The sequence below is a fragment of the Anser anser genome (assembly GCF_964211835.1).
Source record: "Anser anser genome assembly, chromosome: Z".
NCBI lineage: Eukaryota > Metazoa > Chordata > Aves > Anseriformes > Anatidae > Anser > Anser anser.
Genome location: NC_139723.1, coordinates 62,498,223 through 62,519,220, shown reverse-complemented (window position 1 = coordinate 62,519,220; position 20,998 = coordinate 62,498,223). Strand labels below are relative to the sequence as shown.

Genomic DNA, 20,998 nt, shown 5'->3' with positions numbered 1-20,998 from the left:
AGCCTCATTTTTCCCTATTCTAAAAGAGATTTATTGGTTCTCTGGCTAGGACAATGCCTAAGTTGCATTTTATAATCAGACACAATAATTATTAAACATAACTGCAAGAGAAGAAGGATCATTGACAATATTCATGTTCCCAGTGCCTTCCAACAGCATTTTAAATCAGTAACAGGGGGGAAGGATAAAGACTTTTTTATGGTCCTTGTGGCAAAATGGTTGACCTACAAAGAAAGGAAAATGGAGTGCTGGAAGCAGCTCCAAAGTTAATTTCATAGACCTTATGCCCAATTCCACACTGGATTAAGCTTTTATTTTTTTATTTTTTATTTTTTTTTGTATAGCACTAGACCATAAGCCACTGGTAAGTATACCACAATTTAGATTAAAACATGCATAAAATAAGAAAGGAATCAGACCCTGCTCTTCCAAAAATAAACAAATAAGTTGCAATTAAATCTAACAGGTTACAGCTCTACATGAAAACTGGCTATGAGCACAGTTTGTCCTAGGCTTATAAATAGCTGTTTAATAGCTTGTTTTCCAATAGCTACATTGCTTCGAAGCTCCATTCTGCCTATTTTATCTCATTGCCTTACCTCACAGTAGACATTACTGACTCTGCTAATGCACAGTCTCTCATCTAACTGCCCTTTCTTTGGATTTCTTATTTAAATATAATTTTGTAATATCTATACACATGCTCAAACTTGTCTGCATACTGTGTAAATGCACAGGAACCAGAGAGGAAACAGTGGTTCTGTGACATTCATAGAATCACAGAATCACAGAATGACTTGGGTTGGAAGGGACCTTAAAGGTCAGCTAGTTCCAAACCCCCTGCCATGGGCAGTGATGCCACCCCCTAGATCAAGTTGCCCAGGGCCTCATCCAACCTGGTCTTGAACACCTCCAGGAATAGGACATTCACAGCTTCTCTGGGCAACCTGTGGCAGTGCCTTACCATCCTCTGAGTGAAGAATTTCCTCCTAACATCCAATTTAAATCTCCCCTCTTTTAGTTTAAAAGCATTCCCTGTTGTCCTGTCATTATCTGAATGAGCAAAAAGTTGTTCTCCATCTTTTTACAAGCCCCCTTTAAATACTGAAAAGCTGCAACAAGGTCACCCCAGAGCCTTCACTTCTTCAGGCTGAACAGCCCCAGCTCTCTCAGCCTTTCTTCATAGCAGAGGTGCTCCAGCTTTCTGATCATCTTTGTAGCTCTACTCTGGACTCGCTCTAACAGGTCCACATCCTTCTTGTGCTGGAAGCCCCAGACCTAGATGCAGCACTCCAAGTGGGGTCTCACAACGGCAGAGTAGAGCAGGACAATCATCTCCCCAAAACTTCTGACTTCTCTGTTGATGCAGCCCAGGACGCAGTTGGCCTTCTGGGCTGCAAGTGCACATTGCTGGCTCATGTTGAGCTTTTCGTCCTCCAGAACCCCCGAGTCCTCCTCTACAGGGCTGCTCTCAATGAGTTCTTCTCCCAGTCTGTGCTCATGTCTGGGATTGCCCCGACCCAGGTACAGCACCTTGCACTTGGACTTGTTGAACCTCATGTGGTTCACGTGGGCCCACTTCTCCAGCTTGTCCAGGTCCCTTTGGATGGCATCCCCTCCTTCTGTCGTATTGACAGCACCACTCAGCTCGATGTCATCTGCAAACTTGCTGAGGGTGCACTTAATCCCACTGTCTACGTTGTTGATAAAAATATTAAACAGCACTGGTCCCAGGAGAGACCCCTGAGGTGGTATACCACTTGTCACTGGCCTCCACCTGGACATACAGCCATCGACCACCACATTCCTGTGGACCTGCTTGGGATTTGACGTGCTGGAGTCCCAGTGGCCAATATCTCTGCAATTCCTGCTCCTCTCTTCCATGCTATGAAACCAACTGACTCTGGTCCAATTTTCCCACCTTTTTAGAAATAATGCTGCCTCTTTAGAGGCAGTAGGAATCCAGGGCAAGAGATCAACAAATTGTAAATCTACTTCAAAACTAGTTCTGTATTTTCAAAGGAGTAACTCAAGTTATTAAGAGCTTCATTCTGAGACTGCTTCTCAAGAAGCATCATCTAGATGAGGGTCTTCTTGGAATACATCTAAGTTCTATCTGCTCTATATTTAAGATACTAAATGTTTGGCACCGGATGGGCAAATCAGTAGGTACAGATACATAGGATTTTTTAAACAGTTCTTCAGAGTAATTCTCTATTTGCAGAAACAGAACAGAATGTCTTTAATACATTTTTTTCATTTATGGCTGACAATACAGGTGAGAGAGAAATATATAAACAATTGAATGCAGAAGGCTGGAGCAGTGGTTGACACAAATGGTTGACCTGCAGGGGAAAAACGGGTCTCATGAGCTGGACTAAATGCTTCTCTCAGGTGGAGAAAGTTAGTTGCATTGAACGGCACCTCCAAAAGGCTGTGCAGTATCCTATCTCAGAATTAATATATAGCATTTTTTCCTCACCCAAACGGAAAGATGGTTCAAGCTTCAGAAGTCTAAAGCACTGGAGTGTTTAGAGGAGTAGTGGGAGCTTCTACAGAATAAGCTAGTTTTTCTTCACAGCCTGTAAGAATTGCCCCGAAGAAGATGCCCTCAGAGAAGAGAGGAAACAGTCAGTTGTTGCTGCCCTGCAAGACAGGTGACTTACTGAAATAAGAACTAGAAATGCAACTACTAGAAATGCAACTACTAGAAATGCAACTGCTAAACATGGCCAGAGGGAGACAGTGACACACAAGAAATCATCATGTAGCACTTATCACTGTAAACTCATGCCCCAAACCACAAAATAATGCACTTTAAGCACCCATGCTGCATTTCACAATGCTCTGTACTTTTATTTTCACACCTGCAAAGATGACTGTTGATTTTCTGAAGCCATAATCCTGCTACCATTGACTTATACTGAAGTCCAGAAAATTCTGGGTCTGGTTACCCTGACAACAATCCCCCTCCTCTGCTACACCACCAAACACTTCACATGCTATCTCCTAGCAACCACACGGGTACATACAGCCTTTGCCGAAGGCAATTTCAAGAAAGTTACATATATATTAAATAAAATTCTACAGATTTCAAATATGCCATGCATCCTTCACTCTGGGCTTCACTAAAGAAGCCTGTGACCGATAGAGATTTGAATCTTTGAAAAAAGAGGAGTGATCAACAGGTGGATAGGAATTACAAGCAGAGAATTATCTACAAAAATGAAATACCCTTAGATCTGGCAGAAGTGCAGGTGATGCCAGAGGAAAAACTAACCCAAACCATGGCTGCTTTTTCACCTCTGGTTCCTCCTTACATCAACTTTACTACTTAACAAATCTTATTCTCCTGGACGTGCAGATACCTGATCGAGGATCAACTGTACTCGAGGAAACAGAAGAGGTACAGCAACCTGTCTGAAATGATAACTCCCCTGAGAAGTTGAAAGACCCTCACCAGAAAGAGTAAACTCTTTTTGTGAGTCAGGTGCTTTTTTAAAAGCTCATTGCATCAAACAGGGCAAACAGATGACAGATGCACATGCATCTGCCCCATCTGGGAGGGGGCACTCAAGCCAGCTGTTAGGAAATGCTTACATTAGATGTTTGCTATTCTTGCCAGTCTTCAGACTACCTGCAGAACAGGTGTGAGGCTTAGTTTCACAGCCTAAAACTGCTCAATTACTTTGCTGTCTAAATCACTACTCAAAGTATGATTGCTAGGTTATTCCTCTCCTGCCAGAGACAGGAGTGGAAACAATGTGCACATTTTCTGTACTACACCCTTGTGATTATTAAACACACAGAAATTAAAAGATATTCTCAGGTGCAGATATTCAAACCTACCTCTCACATCCCGAGGACATGCACTATTCCCAGAATATATTGTACAACTTTTCAGTTTGTATTATTTCTTTCAGCTGTGTGGTCAGTTTTATTTGAAATCCCTCTGCTCTGCATTCAGTCCTATCATGGAGTATTAGAAATTGCCAAAAGATCCAAATTTAGCTCCTCATAAGATAAAACATCAGTGTTATTTCACACATTGCAAATGGTACAAGGTAGAAAACAGAAGCTACTAATACTCAGTTCAGCTGAAACAGTTTAACTTTGAGCTCTGAGAGCAAACCTTCCAAAATAACTTTTTACTGAAGCACTTACAGGGATGCAGGAGTCCTGAGATGCCTATTGACTCTCAGTGCCTAAATGACTTAGACAAACTGACCTCTTACAAGTTCACAACACTTCTCATTTTCCTACACAAACTAAGGAAGAAGAAGGGGAAAAAAAAAGGCAGGTATGTTTTATATATAATGATAGAACTGCCTATTGCCCAGAACAGTTTTGCAAGTCCAGAATGTTGTGTGACTCAACACCAAGTAAGTTTAATCTACCAGGCTGCTCTGTTTCCTTTGCCAAGTGGCTAATTATTGTCCGAGGAAATGGTTTTCTCCATGCTATAACACTTCAATCCATGCACTTCTCCTGTCGGGCAATGCATAAGCATACAACCGCAGTGCTTCTTGAAGTTACCTGCACTATTTGAAGGAGGAATGGAAGATCAGATACGGAGCATGAATTTTTGTAAAAGTCCTTTTAGTGTGCTCATTCAAAAAGTCTGGGCTTAGTCCAAGAAAAGCACTTCTCTACTAGCAACCTTTTTTACGGTAAGCATTATTCGGGCCAGCACCTCTCACAGACCAGCTGGGCTAAATTGAAAAGGCTCTGCACGGTAACATAGTTCAACATACTAACACTTTTCAGCCTGCCCCACATGTTTTCTTTGCCAGCTTTGCAACCCCACAATATGTTCAAGGGGACTTGATGCCTTAAACATCAAATCAAGTTGTGAAATGATCATTGCTACATTGAGTCACAAAGTACGGTGATTTCTCCCAATCTTCAGCATTATTTTCCAAGTTTTCTGTATGTCTAGTATGTTCCACATTCTACAGAACATACTAGCAGCCAGTTAAACAGTAGTACAGTACAAACAAATCAAGAAGTACAAAAAGCACAGTGACTTTTTGCATTCTTGGTCACAATACTGCTTTAAAGAGAAGAAACATATCTTAGATCAAGGCATTACTTAGGGTTGCATTTCTCCAAAGCCTGTGGACCTGAGAGAACTCTCTCAGTACCTAGACTTCTCAGAGCTCTCCATAGTACTTTGATATCCTCAGATTCGTAACTGACAGCTGCATCACTTCTTATATTCCCCCATATTAAAAATAATAATAATAAAAAAAAATTGAAAAAGAAAAACTGGGTGCTTGACATATTGAAGAGCATCCTTCTCCTCAGTGCTTCCACCTCATAACTTAATATAGACCCATGTGGATAAGAAGAGTGATACTGTCCCAATCCATTTCTTCTAATTTTTGAGCTTTGCTTCTATATTTTGCTTTCCATATTTTGATATGGAAATGCTTGAAAACTGTCAAAAACTGTTTTTAGTGTGACTTTCAGAGAAGGTTTATAAATGCATTTTTCTATTCCACAAAGAATGAGAAGAATCAAACCATTACACCTGTGCTCTTGTCATTTCAAGAAAAAAAAAAAAAAAAGGATAAAGTAATCAATGAATAGAAAACTGCAGGTATTTGTTTGTTTTCCCATCTGTTGCTATGGTTTAGCAACAAGAGCTTTAAAGCTTGTTTGTTCTTGGAGACTTTAACTTTGGCTAATGCTTAAGTATCACAGTGTTCAAGAAATGTGTTACCTATGCACACACTTTTGCTTGAGATCTTTACTGGCCATAATTAAAAGATGTATTTGCATTAACTACTACAGTGCAAATATTTTAATTTTTACATCTTTTCAAATCACTGAGAAAGTGATCAAGAAGCTGCTCTTATCTTGCTAAACAGCTGATACTGTTGCCCTTCAAAAAATGGCAACAGTTGGGCAATGGGTCAAGCAACCCTTATACATGCAGTATCATCTCATGCTCAATGTTATGCTTCAATTAAGTAAACTAATTGCCTTGTATCTTTATAAAAAAACTGAAATAGGGTTTGAGATGTTAATAGTTTGCTGCCATGATACCATTTGCATAGTCTGTAGGAAAGATTAGGTGTGACAGGGTCAACGTGGAAGAATACACCTGCTATCTGCGGCAGTTGTATGTACATTACGAGTTTGGCCATAGGTGATATGGTAAGCATGTGTTTATTAAGAAATAATAACCGTGGGAACCAGAAACCGGGGGTCCTATTTCAAATTATGGCACAGACTCACCTAGTATAAGCTATCATCTCTATCTTCTATAATACTTAGCAAGTCCACTTAACTTCTTTGTCAGCTAGTCTGTGGGTATTTGGTACCCAGCTTTTGAGATCCACAAAGAAATACTCTCATACTAGAAATACAAAATGTTTACTCATAACCAGTTATAAGCAGGATGTGATTAACACATCTGAATGTATGGAACAATTCAGAACTTTTTATTAAAGAAAACAAAAGAAATTATCTTTGTAACACTGATCTCACCCCAATGAGCACAGATTAGAAGTACTCAAAAACTACGGTTTAGGCAAGGCATTTTAAGAAACAAGTGTGTTTTTTGTTGTTGTTGGTGGTGTTTTTTGATGTTGTTGTTTGTTTGTTTTTTTATTACATTGGGTTGAAATCATTACAGGTAGTTTTCTTTCATTGTCAGGTTAATATTGTGATGTGGATAAGTTTTAAAGCATTTTATAATTATAGGGTCAAATGCAAATAATGCAACACTTCATTGTGTAAACAAGTAAAGAACATTTTAGAGCAGAAAACAAAGACAAATGAAGCAGCATCATTTAAGTGGGTTCAGTAGTTACACAATAGGAATATTTTATTATTTTATAATAAGGCTAGCAGCCATTTGACATGTGTCTTTGTTTCCTCACATAAATAGTTAGACGGGATTTCAATACAGCTATTATCTACAACCAAGCACTATATCAGTTAAAGCCATGGGTATTGCCAGACACATTTTCTTTACAAAAAAAACTATTATTTTTTCTTCAACTTTCATCTTCTATGGAAATAAATACTGTCATCATGTGTTACTGAAGAGCTGTAGTTCATGCCATTCCATTTCTTATAGCCAGACAGATATCAAGTATTATTTTGCCTTTATGATAGTTCTGTAATAATCAGACCTTACTTCGGTCACACAAGAACATATTATCCTGCAGGAAATTGTGCCAGGAGTAGTGGCAAGAATGGAGGCACTAACTTGATTTAAAAATGACACAAAGTATTTTACAGATCTTAATGCATATAAGACAGAGATATTTCTACCACGTCATTGGAAGTGTTGTTAAATAAATCAAAGCATCATTTCCCTCAGCTTGGGACTCTACGTGTGTCCAAGGAACTGAAGCAATTCAAAATAATATTAGGGTGCCAACTATGAAGTTCAAAAACGGCTGAAATATGTTCACTTTTAATGACCATAAAGTCAACAAATATATTTGCTTATAATGGCACATGATGTAATAATAAAAATATAAACAAAAAATAAACAATTTGTAAGAAGAGAAAACAGTATTACCACTTAAAGATTTGGTTTTTATGTATTTCAACTTATAGAATCAGTCAACAATTACTATTTTGCTTTCCTCTACATTTAAAAAAGCTCCAGTAGAGCATTTTACAACTTAAGAATTAGGGCTTTGTCAAATTCAATCATGAATAGAAATGTAAAAATAAAAATAATAAAAAGAACAACAAAAAAAAAACAAAACAATAACAAGAAAAACAACATGGGTTTGGCTATCTGTAGGGTAAAGTCTGTCCAAATAATCTGAGGAAATGTATGTGATTGCAGATGTGAAAAAAATGAAATGCTGAGAGATGCCCGAGCAGATAAAATTCCTAAAAAAAGTTTTGCATGGGTAGAATGCGAGGAAAACCCAATGACAGACAGACTGGAAAAACCTGTAGCAGACAGACTATGAACTGTTAGCAAATATCCATCACCTTGTGTCTAACATTCTGGATTAGTTTAAGTTTTCATCTAATAAACTTAAAGATGGAGGGCACGCTGCTCGATGCTCCTTGAGTAGGTATCTGCAAAGCACTGGGAGAAAAACTCAATGTGTGTCAATTTAAGCCAGGCTACATGTTTAGTTTCTGAAGTTCACTGGTGGGGTAGAGGGGCTGGTTAAGGGAAAGCTTTCCACTGAAGAGATAAACATTGCATTTCATTGGGAGGGACAAGGGCAGTTACTCACTGACATTGCCTCAATGTTCATAATCTGAGCAACAACAGTACACATAGAATAAGGCAGCTCTGGGGCAAGGCTATGTAGCCTACTCCTTGTTCTATCTATCTGCTCCGAGCAGAAGGCTGGATTAAATGACCTCCTGTGGTCCCTTCCAGTCTGAGTTATTCTGTGACTCCACCTGTGACTCAAGAAGTATCCCATTCAGAAATGAGAAAATAAAAAAAAGAACCTTCAAAAATCCAAGGAAATTTACTTTTACCTTATGTTTTGAGGTGGGTTTTTTACTCGTTTGTTTTTTTTATCTGGTGATCTCTTTCACTTACATTTTCCTTAGACATATATATATAAATATTAATTACAAAGGCTTCCAGTAGTCTTTTAATTTTCTGATTATAATGAAACACCAAGATCTAGATAAGCCCAGGGAATTACTTATGACATGATACCCTGCTTTATTATTACAACAGAGAAGTAACCTAAGGTGCAGCCGGGATCACGATACCATTTGCTTTGAGAACAAGCTTCAGAACGATGCTGCAAAATATAATTCCTAGAAAACATTCTGGGAAATTAGAGAAAAGCCTACTCTGGTGGTACAACATAAATTTTAAAAAAAAAAAACAAAACAGTGCAACCACCTCTTCTACCTGCCAAACTTGACAGATGATGTTGAGGCGCGGGTTGTGGCCGCACCTGCCTTAGGCACTGGAGTCAGGACCGAGCCTTCAGCCCTGGGGTGTGAAATCCCTGCAGACACAGCCGCTGCCCACCCGGACTCCGAGGCGGGGCACACGGCGGCTGCCTTCCGCCTCGGCCGGGGCGGGTTCGGCCCCTCGCCGCCGTCCTCCCCGCCCCGCAGTTTACCTGGCGGCCGGTGCTGCTGCTCTGGGTCTCCGCCTCGGTGCCGCAGCAGCGGGGCGCCCTGGTCCGGGCGGGGGCGCCGGGCTGCCCGCGCTCCTTGCGGCGGGGCCCGGCGCAGGGCGGCGGCTGCCGGCTGCGGTAGGCGAGGACGGCGGGGATGGAGTCGGCGGCCTCGGTCTTGACGAAGAGGCCGTGCAGGGCGGCGGCGCCCTGCGAGACGGCGGCGGTCTGATGTGGGGAGCTGGACTCGTCCGAGTCCCGGCAGTACACCACGCCGCTCTGCGAGACGTGGATGCTGGGGGCGCAGCCCATCCCTTACGCACCCCGCCCCGCTCCGGTCCCGGTCCCGCTGCCGGTCCCGCTGCCGGTCCCGGTGCCACCTGCCGCCCCGCCGCCCTCCCGCCCAGCCCTGTGGGGCCGCCGCCCTGCGCTTCGCTTCTCCGCGGCGCCTCCCCGCGCCGCCGCCGCCGCTGCCGCCGCCGAGCTTGTGGCGCTGCCCCGGCCGCTCCCGCTTCATGTAGCGCCTACCTCGCCCCGCAACGCCTCCCGGGCACCTCCGCACCGGCTCGGCGAAGCGCGGCCGCTCCGCCTTCCCGCCCGCCCCCCCCGCCCCTCTCGGGCCCGTCCCGCCGTCCCCTCATGCCGCCGGTGGCGCCTCGCGCCCCCTCAGGCGGCCTCGGGGCCCGGGGGGGCGTCGGGGCCCGACCCTCCTCGCCAAGGCAAAGCGGCCTCGGGCCCTGAGGGCCTTCGTCCCAGCGCAGCCGCCTTCCGGAGCCTGGCCCGGTTTGGAGGTGGGCACAGCCTGGCCCCCCGCCAAAGAGCATCCACGGCATCCAAGAGTTTGTGTTATAAAGCCGGTAAAAGTGCCTGTGTGGAAGAAAATCAAAGTGCAGCTAGAATCATAGAATCACAAAGGTTGAAAGAGACCTTCAAGATCATCTGGTCCAACCATTGTCCTGCTACCACTATCACCCACTAAACCATGTCCCTAAGCATCACGTCCAATCTTTCCTTGAACACCCCCAGGGATGGTGACTCCACCACCTCCCTGGGCAACCCGTCCCAGTGCCTGACTGCTCGTTCTGAGAAGAAATGTCTCCTCATTTCCAACCTGAACCTCCCCTGGCGCAACTTGATCCCATTCCCTCTAGTCCTATTGAGAGAGGGAGTTAGGAGAATCTTATCAATTAGAGATATGCGGTAACAAACATCAGCCCAAAAGGTGGAAATCATCGCCTTCATAAGAGCTTTTGAGCTGGCAAACATTTGGACAGGTTTGAAGTATGCCTTTGGTGTGGCACATGCGCACCATGGGGCAATTTGGAAGGAGAGAGAGGACTTTTATCTTCCTCAATTAAACATGCAGAAGAGATACTGAAATTACTCCAGGTGGTATAACTGCCTACTAAAGTTGACATTAAAGGACATCAAGTAGGGGATACTGATATTGACAGGGGAAATAGATTGGCTGATGCAGGAGCCAAAGGGGTGGCAGAACGGGCATCTGAGAGTCAAATTTTGGCACTAGTACCAGGAACAGAAAACCAGGCATTAACAAAAGCTTTAGAAAACGAAGTAGAATATTCTAATATGTAAACGGAAAATGTTACCTGCAGGTTTAACATAAATAAACGATGTGAGAATTGTGATACCATATTAAATTGAATGGTAATTGGAGAACATAATAAAGCATGCTGGGGAGCTGAAGTAGCATAAGAGTTTTTAAATAGAAAATGGATAGGGCCTAATTTGTATACCATTGTTAGACAGGTATAAAAGTAATCAAGCTCCAAACAGTGGTAAATTACTTTTTTTTGAACTCCCGAGAAAAGAGGGGTATCAGTATTTATTGGTATTAACTGACACCTTTTCAGGATGGCCAGAAGCATTCCCAACTAGAACAGCCAAGAATGGGAATTCAAGCTGAGGATTTGAGTTACTTGCTGTAGGCCACACCAGAGATCCACAGCAGAGCCAGCAACAGGGATCAGGATTATTCCATGCAGAATCCATATGTGCATTGTAAATAAATAAGCCCAGAAAGACTTCAGAGTTGTCAGCTACCTAGTTTGAGACTCAGTTCATAGTAAAGAACATGAAGGCAGATTGTATTTTGATTTTCAAGAATGATCCTGGTGGCAATGTCATGTCACACCCTAGACTATGTTGTTAGCTATTCACAGGTCATTCCTCTAAATAGATATTGGTGATAAGTCACTTCATCAGTCAGTCAACACCTAGGTTTCCTTAGCTTCCCAGTGCTCAGGGTTCTGTCCTGTTCCTACTGAATTCAGTGACAACTTTGCTATTGATTTTAGAGAGCATTGCAGGCTCCTGCCCATTCTCAAAGTGTATTTCCCTTGTTTGGATATAACATTTGGGTCTTATGTCAGAGAATAAGCCATAGAAATAAGAAGTCACAGCTCTGGAGAACGTTTACTAAATGCAGCTCTTAAGTAGCCCTCACTGTGCTGCTGATGTCTGGCTAACGGGGAAGGACACCACTGCAGGGTATGAATTTGCCTGTACAGGGTGCCAGAGCACTTGAGAGGAGTGAGGACTGCAGGATGGAGAACCATGTGGACTGCCGAAAGGCAGCAGAAAAGGGAGAGTAGTTTAATGAGAAACAGTACAAGCAAGTGATGAAGAGCATGAGCAGAGGCCGGAGTGGGACAAAGGGAGCAGGTGCAGGGGAGTGGGATGAATGTCTACAGCTGAAATCAGAGGTGAAGAAATGAAGGGATATGTTAAAAGTTCTCTTTTCCCAGCATCAGTTCTCTTGCTGCATCTTGCCTATGAGAATACAGCCATGGATTTATTGGACAGGGCAAAGAGGGAATATTTAACGCACATACATGCAAATTTACATCACAACTTATGGCTTACTTCCCCACCAGATGATACTCCTGCAGTCATCTGGATGCAGCCTTCCCTGACTGATGCCTACCAACATGAAGGCATTATTGTGAGCAGCACATACAAATTCAACCAAGGAATTACGGGAGGGACACTTCAAGTAATGAAGTAGACTCTACCCTCAGAAATGCACATTTTGTATGACCTCAGCATTAAGCCAGTGCATCCAACCTCTGTAAGATATTCACATGCACCAAGTTTTCCATTATTAAAGGGCCACCATGGGCTTTAGTTGGAACTGTACAAATCCTAACAAATTTTACACTTACAGGAAACCAATTTCCTACACATGACTATTTTCAGCATGATAAATTTAAGTGTGTGAGTGATTCTGGAAGACATCAGTGGAACCCTGATGCATCTTGTCTCTCTCTCTCTTTTTTTTTTTTTTCTAGTAAAAAGGAAGGGATATGAATTCTTTATAGCTTTTACACCTGCAAATCTCTCCTCAATGAGGAAAATATTCTCCTCCAAACTTTATATCCTTTCCAAAGCCAGTCGTAGGCTTCAATCTGACCTCAATACTAAGACTCTGTGCTACGAGTAGATTGGTAAGTTTATGTTGGCATTATTGGAAGTAGCATCTGTAAATCCCTGTTCATTGCAGTAAGAATATACTACTTCAGAGGTCACATTTTACAGAGCCTTAAAAATCTGGTACTTGACAGCCAGCTCTTGAAGACAGTTACCTCAATTCATGGTTCATTTACTGTAAAACCAGTTTAAGAAGGCATAAATAAGCCTGTATATATATATATATGTAAGTATTAGACTCTTAGGAGGCTCAACAGTTTCTCAGTCCTTTCATTTTGGTCCATCAATTTTGATGGACCTTTCATATTGGTCCATCAAATTTGAAAACTACAGTAAAAACTAACATGCATACCCAGATTAGAACAAAGTAAAAACCTAAAAATTAATTTAAATTATCCAGACTACATGCTATGTTTTAAACTCAAACTAGATATGAAGAAAATAATAATCATAGTGAATAGAATAGAATAGAAGCCTTCTACATAGACCTCTATTTTGTTAAAAAACAAAACAAAACAAAAAACAACAACCAACCAACACAACAACAAAAAAACAAACAGCACAACCAACTCTATAATAATAGATTATCAAATGCTAACTTCATGTTTCTACTCATCAACAATACAAGAAATCATGTTGCTTGGAAAAGAGAAAGATGTTAAATACAAGATGCAAAGTTTTTTTTTCTTTTTCCCTGAAGAAGAGCAGAATATATCTTTCAGACCACAAATCTGAGGACTCTCACACCAATGTAGTCAAGAGTAACTTCACTGAAAGCAATGAACTTCCTCCAGTTCAACCAAAAAGCAAAATCAAGCCCTTTATTTCTTTACTCCTCCCAAAGCTCCCTTATTTCATAACTTTTAAAAAATGTTGCAGCAAAATTGTTTTAATGTATCATGGATTTGTTATACTATGCTTGTACACTACATTCTGAGAGTGCTATGAATAACGATCTCCCAATGGCTTGGACAATAACAGAAAGGTCAGTTTTCACCAGAAGTTCCTAAAAGACCTTGCTGAATGGATATTTTGCAAGTTGGGAAACTGAGTCCTGAAGCACTCTGTTGCCAAGATCACTCAAAGAAACGGAGCTGAAGGGAGAACTCAGTGCTGTGCCTTCCCGTTTGCAGCCCACGTCCCTGTAAATGCTGCTCAGCACAGGTTGCAGGTTGTGCTGAGCGCGCAGAGGGGCAGGAGCCCTCCTCCAGGATTCACCTCCACCCCTTTGTGTGAGGGGGAGGAAGAGCTGCAGTTCCTGACCTCCCTCTGCAGCTGCTTCTCTCCCCAGGGACAGGAAAAGTTGCAGTCCTGGGCTTTTGCACGTTGGTGCTGACAGGCACAGAAGCCCAAATGAGAAGCTGCCCCAGGATACCCAGGGCTGCAGAATCCCTTCACGGAACAGACACCTGCAGTCTTTTTCCTTGGACGAGCTAACTTAGCTCTGTCCGTCGTACCAGCACAATCTTGAGAGACGCCCTTTGGCTTTGAAGAGGAAGAGTAATGTATAGAAATACATAGCTACAGGCTTTGGTGACTAGCAGTAGCATTATGTGTTAGCATTAATTCCCTTGAGGAGCAGAACTTTTGGCAGGACACTGGCCAGATACCAGCTGTAACAAGCAAATTTTGTAGGGCAACAGTGATCAGACCACAATTAAAAGGCTTAGACTTCTGTTCCCCACCAAGCCGTTTGGTTTGCCTTGGAGTTGGGGTGAATCAAGCATTTCACAGCACTCCAAGCCAAAGGCAAGCCGCGGACCCCCTACCTCCACTGAAAAGTCCCCCAGCCAACACTTCAGCAGTCACTTCCTGGCACTCGGCTTGCTGTTTGCTTGCTCTAACTTCACTAACACGGCGGTTCTCCACGGATTCATCGCCGCATGGAAGCCTTCCCTCTCCAAGCACCTCCGGGGCGCTGTCAGGACCCCCCCGGCTCTGCCCAGGGACCGCCGCTGGTGGCCCCCCCCGGCACACCCCAGGCACGGCCGGAGCCTCGCAGCGGGCACAAGCCGGGCACAAGCCGCTCCTCACCTCCCTCCCGGGCCGGTTCCGCAGCCTCGGCGTGCAGCCGCCCCCCTTCATCCTCCGGGGAGAGGGACCGGGAGCGAGACCGGGAGCAGGAGCGGCGCAGCGGCCGCCCAGGTGAGCGGGGTGGGACCCCCGCACCCCTCCGCCCACGGCACCTCCCCGGGGGCCGGCCCGCTCCCGAGTAAGCCCTTGTCCCGCTAGGCTGCGAGATCCCGGCCACACGGGAGCCCCAGGAAACGGGTTGGGCTTCTGGGGTTCCGATGAGGGTGGAGGAGAAGGGGGCTTCCCCGCGCTCGCCATCCTCTGCCACGGCTAGATCGTTTTCTCCCCTGGTTGGGAACGCTCAGAACGGAGAAAACCGCTCGGGGAAAGTATGGTGAATCAAGAGCCGGGCTTGCTTCAATGTTCTAACAGTTATGTAGCCTTTGGAGGAAAAGGCAAACCCTTACATCCCCTAGAGAAAGGGGTAAATCCACCCAGGGAGCAGATAGCTTGTGGCCAGCGATTATTCCCAGGATCCTCAGAGAAAATCCAGCCTCGCAATCAAGGACAGGAAAGACAAACTGCCTGGGGCTGAGAGAAGGCAGTGTTACCCTGACCTAGACCAAATCACAAATGTCAGAGGTGGGACCAGAGACATGCTTCAAACAGCATGTTTTCATCTTTGTGATATTTTAGTTTGCACCAAGTACCAGGTTGGCAGAATGCGTTGCCTTGGGAATGACATCTTTGGGCTTGACTGGATTTAGCTCTCACGTCATTGCTCTCTCCTTCAAGCTTTAAGAACAGCTTATTGCTATTTTTTGTTTTGGAGTATTGCTGTTTCTTGGGACTTCCTGAATATGGTTAACACTGTCATTGCTCGGTAGTAAAGCCCAATGCCTCAATAAGGGAGCTGTACCAGATGCCCAGCAAATGCAACAAAGAGTCAAGGCAGTGGAGAGCATGTGGATGTCACAAAAGCAAAGCAACAGTAAAGACAACTGGGAGTCGTGGGGCAAATGGTGGTCAAGTCCCAGCAGCTGCCCAGCCCAAGACCAACAAAACCACAGAACACAACACAAAATAACCCCAAAGCACTGAACCTGTACAGAAAATCACTTCTACAGAGGAGAAGCAGAGACAGTGTGGGTCAGCAAGTTATGCCAAATTGAGGCCAGGGACAGTGGAGAGCAGTCCTACTTCTATGGGAGGAGAAACACGGTCAGCAAACACAATCCTCCTTGAGCTCCCCAGAAACCCTAGAGAGGGCACACACTGAAATGTCCTTAACAGGAGGTAAGAACACCCACCTTGTTGTGGCCACACGTCTGCAAGAGCTGCTGTCTGGGAGCCAAAGCCCTTTGCACTGTCTCAGAGTGATCAGAGTAGTGGACGGGAGGTTTGCTACAGCCACGTTGTCAGATTCCTGGGCCTGGAGCCCAAGTATGGTCTCGGAGGTGGTATAAACTTTCCTCTTTAGCACCTCTGCACAGATGCCAGGTGTGAACCAGCCTTTAATGGCAAATCTCAGTCAGCTCTACACCGTTATTTCAGAGGGCTGTCAGACTGGCTGCTTTGCAGCAAGCAAGCATCGCAGCCTGCCCTGGGACCCTGGTCTCCTCTGGTGGACGATTTAGGGACTAATTAAAAGATATCTTTTACTCCTGCCATTCTGTACAGCCAGGCTGCCTTCCCAGCTGAGACACAGGAAGAGGGGAAGAAGTGGCTGGGATCTTCTCAGATCTTACCCAGACAAGGCATCAGGATGAGGGCAAGGTGCTTATCTGGACTCAAGGACTCAGAAGAGCTCACACTGTTTTAGGTAAGTTTTAGGTAAGACTGCAGAGATGTTTGGCAGTTTCCACCAGGTCTTTCACTGCGTTTCTCCTCACACCTTCAGACTGATAAAGCTTTTCAGGACTTGATAGAGGACTTTAGAGCAGCCGGAGTGTCAAATCCATGCAGACACTGAGAAGGTGACACAAGAAAAATGTCATGGTTGGCCCCATGGCACTCAGTGTGTGGCAGGCAAATGGCATTTTGAGTGTGCTCTAAATGTAAGATGCCATCCTGCAGTGGCTCTGCTGCCAGCAAGGGATTTTGTGAGCAAGGAGCAGAGGCACAAGGCCACTTGCTTCTTACTTACTTGTGACTTGAGAATGGGCTGCTGGCACTAACTTTGGTGATTTAGAAGACAAAAAGTAACTAAGTCTTTGTTTCTGGGGAATCAGCCCTAATATAGGCCATTATTCTGCCTACTTTTCTTTCAAATGCAGAAGCAAAATAAAAAGTGAATCGTCTGCTTTTTCATTACATTTTCCATGCATGTAGATTTTAAGATGCAGTAAGGACCCCTCTTCAGGCTCAGTATACTACTACTGCTGAACTTAATGGGAATGTGGCTGTTTATATTTTAATAGGAGTGGAATTAGGCCCTTCATTCGAATTTTACAGCCTTTTTATTTGCGTTTTTATTAATCTATTTAATCTTTCTTAATTTGCTTCTGCTGTGTTCTGAGAGCATTGTAAGTACACTCTAGTGTCCTGAGTAATAACTTTAAATTCTAGTATGCAAACATTGTGCCTCCTAGTGGGTAATGTATATGGACTTCAACTCTCCTTTGGGTTGCATTTTCATATTAATTTCTTTGGGACTTTCTTCTGTTACTATCAAGAAGGTAATTTTCAACATTTTTATCACTCAAGGAGTCCCTTGTTTCTTTCTTATGCTGTTCCCTTCGCTCTTTCTTCCACAGCAGCCAGTTATGTGCTGAACATTTTGCCCTCTTTATTTCCTTTGCTGTGCATAAATCTGCCTTCGAATTAACCTCTTCCACAAACCAGTTTGTGAGGAGCTCATTCCTGAGAAGTTATTGTATTTATGCCAATGGTAAGAAAGTGGATTTTTGCCTGCCACCTTGAGTGGACTTGCCCTAGTAATATCATCCGTGCCTAAACTGTTCCTTGACAGCAGTAGAGCTCATCTTTCCAATGCAAGCAAAATGCCAACTTCACTGGTTCAGAGCCTTCTGAAGGAGGTATCCGAGACCATGTCATAGATAAGACCAAAGATGGGGTCTTTTTATGGGATGAGTTCCCCATTCTGCAGAATCCAGTAACAAACTCTAGCAGCAGAAAAGTACAGGTAAGGTCCATAACCCATTTCTGCCTCCTTAGCTGTGGCTGCAGCCTGGCTGTAGCTGCAGCTGACAGCCTCCATAGTCAGTGTAGGAAAAGCCAAGCTCAAGGCACCTGCTGATGATGGACTGAGGCATGCTTGCCCAGACACTCCTTCCAGCCCAGACTGCAAAGGCCAGGGTTTGCTCCTGTGCTAAGCTTCTAGACTGAGGTTCAAGCAGACTGCGGAGCTCAAACCAAGTTTGCACTTGAGCATCTGTTTGGCATTAGCAAAGCAGGCAGGTGGTAAAACATTCCTGGTCTTGCAGACAGAACTAGTCCCTCAAATAAGGTATTCACTCATTTCACTACCATTAGAGAGTTTCCTCCTCTGATTTCACTGTAGGCAGGAGCAGACTTGCTGTGCTCCTTAAACAAAAAATATTTTTTCATTTATGTTTGGCTAGCATTGAAAATACTGCTAGATATTCATAGTTAAATCATCCCAATCTACCTGTTTAGAATAAACAAACAATATTTTGTTACCAACATCCATAATCTATGCATAGGTTAGAATATTAACACTGAAAAGGCCATGATTTGCCAGACTGCAAGCCAAACCAGAGCACAGAATACTGTTTCATCCTTGTTTATTTATATATTTATTTTCACTCAGTCCTTAAACACAAACTTTGGTTTAATCTCTCCTCAGGTTTTCATGTCACCACAAGGTCAAACAGAATAAATCATTGAAGGTTGACATTAGAAGCTGAGGCAAATATCTAACAGTACTCTGCCAGAACACAGCTGGGAGAATAAGACACTGCCTGACAGAGATATGTCATGTGACGTGTACTCAAAAAAAGCATTGCTTTTGTCACTAGCTAAGAAAGAACTGTTCTTCAGAGAAGGAAGCATCCATCATTCAATAATAGTAGTAATAACAATTATCAATAACAATAGCAATAAGAACAACAATAGTAACAGATTTGCACTCCTTATCAGTTAATTGCCACTTCATATAAAGACACAGATAAAGCTGATAAAATTGAGGGCTTTATGCTGCATTTTATATGCCTGGCTCATGGATATACATCATATTTCCAGACTATTTCCCAGCTTGATGCTGCCTCAAAAGCCTTCATGAGAAATGAAGGGCTAATTCTGTCCCACACGGACATACACCTCCATGGACTTTGGGGCAAAAAAAAATGAGCACGAAAGAGTTGAGTAACTCATGGTCCCATTTCCTGAGTGTGGTGTGCAGAAACAAGAGGATGGCAAGAAGAGGCCACTGTTTGCTGGTGAATAAGAGGTCTCAGTTCAAAGAGTTTCCAGCAAGCTTTAGATAGTCCTGATAGCTTTTGACTTTGCTGGGACTGCTAGTATGAGGAAAAGGCTGCAAGATACTTCATTAATCCAGTTTTTATCTATGGGCTTCAAAGTGCATCAAGTACTTCAGTTGCTTTTAATTTGCCCTAGTTAATCTTTTAAGTGTAATATTTGTATGCAGTCAATGCTATAATATTTTAGGTCAGCTATAAATTGTGTAAGCTGACAGTAGCTTCTTGTATTGCCTTAGAATGGTTCATTTGGTTGGTAGACAATCAATTTATTGTTAAGTGTGTCTTCAACTGAAAGTCGGATTGGTGTCCTTTATGTTCTTGTGAGATAAATAAAAAGTAATGAACTGTAAAAACACTCTAGTGTAAGAAGATTTGTAAACTACGACCCAGAAAGCCACAAAGCACATAATCACACAAAGAAAACAATCATGAGAGACATTATTTCTCTATAGACTTACCACAAATTAAAAGAGAACACCACATTACACTTTGAAGAAGAACTAGAGATACAGAAACATTCAACTCAATGAGCCAGTCTAGCAGAATTAAGGAAAACTAAGTCATTTGCAGCTAGAATATGGAACATACACCTCTGGAGGTATATCAGAAATGCTGTTCAAATTGCTGGAGATTGCTGGAGGAGACAGTGATTTCATTTTGCTCTTTAGAGTAAATTTAGGACTCACAAGGGCTGGTCCTTTTGCCATTGAAGTTCGCATTAAGACATCGTCTTGTTCTCTCATGATTAGGAAACACAGGTCTTTTGTGGATCTTACAGTCCTCTCCTGACTCTGGAATAAAATGTAACACACCTAAAATCAGATGAGGGATGCATTCTCTAACTGGAATGCAGTTTTAAGGAAAACAGTAATTCCTGATTCGTACTGCTCTGTCTTCATAAAATAAAGCACTTTTCAGAAATTGTCATTGCAGAGCAAACTCATACTAAAAACATTGTGAAACAAAAATATTCTCTAGTTCAAGCAATGGCTCTTTGCTCTTCTTGCTGTCTCCCCCACAAACAAATACCAACTAATGGCATTGGGGGTTCACTGTCTAATAGCCACTGATATATATTTTTCTATAACATAGTATTAGGCATATTCATCTTAGGCATCACAGGAAAATTCCCCTTTCTAATAATTTTGGCAGAATGTGTGCTTACTGAAGATATCTGTCCCCCTGGAAAGATAAAAGCATGGCTTTCAAGAACCATGATACTTGGCAGAACCCCATTACTTGGCAAGGGAACAAAAGAAGGAAGTAACAGGAATCATTTTCTGCCTATAAACTGTCAGGGTAATGCTTTAAACACACAAACATGAAGTCCACTATTTTAGATCACTCTACAGCCGGGCTATGTTGTAAGCAATCCTTTGTCAAACACAATGATTACATCACAGGCATCACACTTGTGCAATCAAATATATAGATTACATCACAGACTGTGCATTTGTGAAACACCCATGACTGAATGGACAGGCACAGGACTACAGCAGCTATGATGAGTACAAGCTGCATATGAGTCATTAATACTTGTAAAGCTCATCGGGTTTATGAGACAAAAGACAATATGCCGGGGCAAAATAGTCTTAATGTGATACTTACATATGAATGCTTCTGCACCTGCTAGAATACAAATTTTTAAATCTCTTGAATGTTATATGTATGAATACAAATGTTTAACATCTCTCCACAGAGAAACCACTACTCATCTCATCTCAGAGAATTACATTCTGATTTTTTCATCTCTTTGCAGTCATGTTAAGTACCTCTGTGAATACAATCATTCCTGAAAAAATAAGGAGACAGATGCAGCAGAAGAATCCTTTTCTTTGCATGCCACAGAGTCTAACCCAGAGCCACTGTATCACTGGTATTCAGATCTGCACATCATGGCTATCTGCAAACAGTCTCAGTTTAGAAAGTTCAGTCATCATCTTGGCCCTTTTGCATTCAATTATACACATGGATGAATTAGTGTAACCACATACA

The 20,998-nt window shown here is 42.9% G+C and overlaps 1 protein-coding gene across 12 annotated transcripts in view; it reads right to left on the bottom strand.

The window, feature by feature from the left end:
- PDE8B (phosphodiesterase 8B) overlaps window positions 1–19,713 on the bottom strand; it is a 100,432-nt gene extending 80,719 nt beyond the window's left edge. For 5 of the 12 annotated variants that reach the window (XR_014576843.1, XM_083818016.1, XM_083818030.1 and 2 more), the window contains exon 1: window positions 9,081–9,495. Coding sequence is in view for 7 of the 12 variants with exons in the window: in XM_083818016.1 (XP_083674142.1) it covers window positions 9,081–9,389 (309 nt within the window). In the remaining 5 variants the exon portion in view is untranslated. Of the gene's footprint in view, window positions 1–9,080; window positions 9,496–9,605; window positions 9,676–14,296; window positions 15,300–19,689 lie in introns of those variants that run through there. The other 7 variants (XM_083818025.1, XM_083818026.1, XM_083818029.1 and 4 more) reach the window with 6 other exon arrangements.
- Window positions 19,714–20,998: the final 1,285 nt, after the last annotated feature.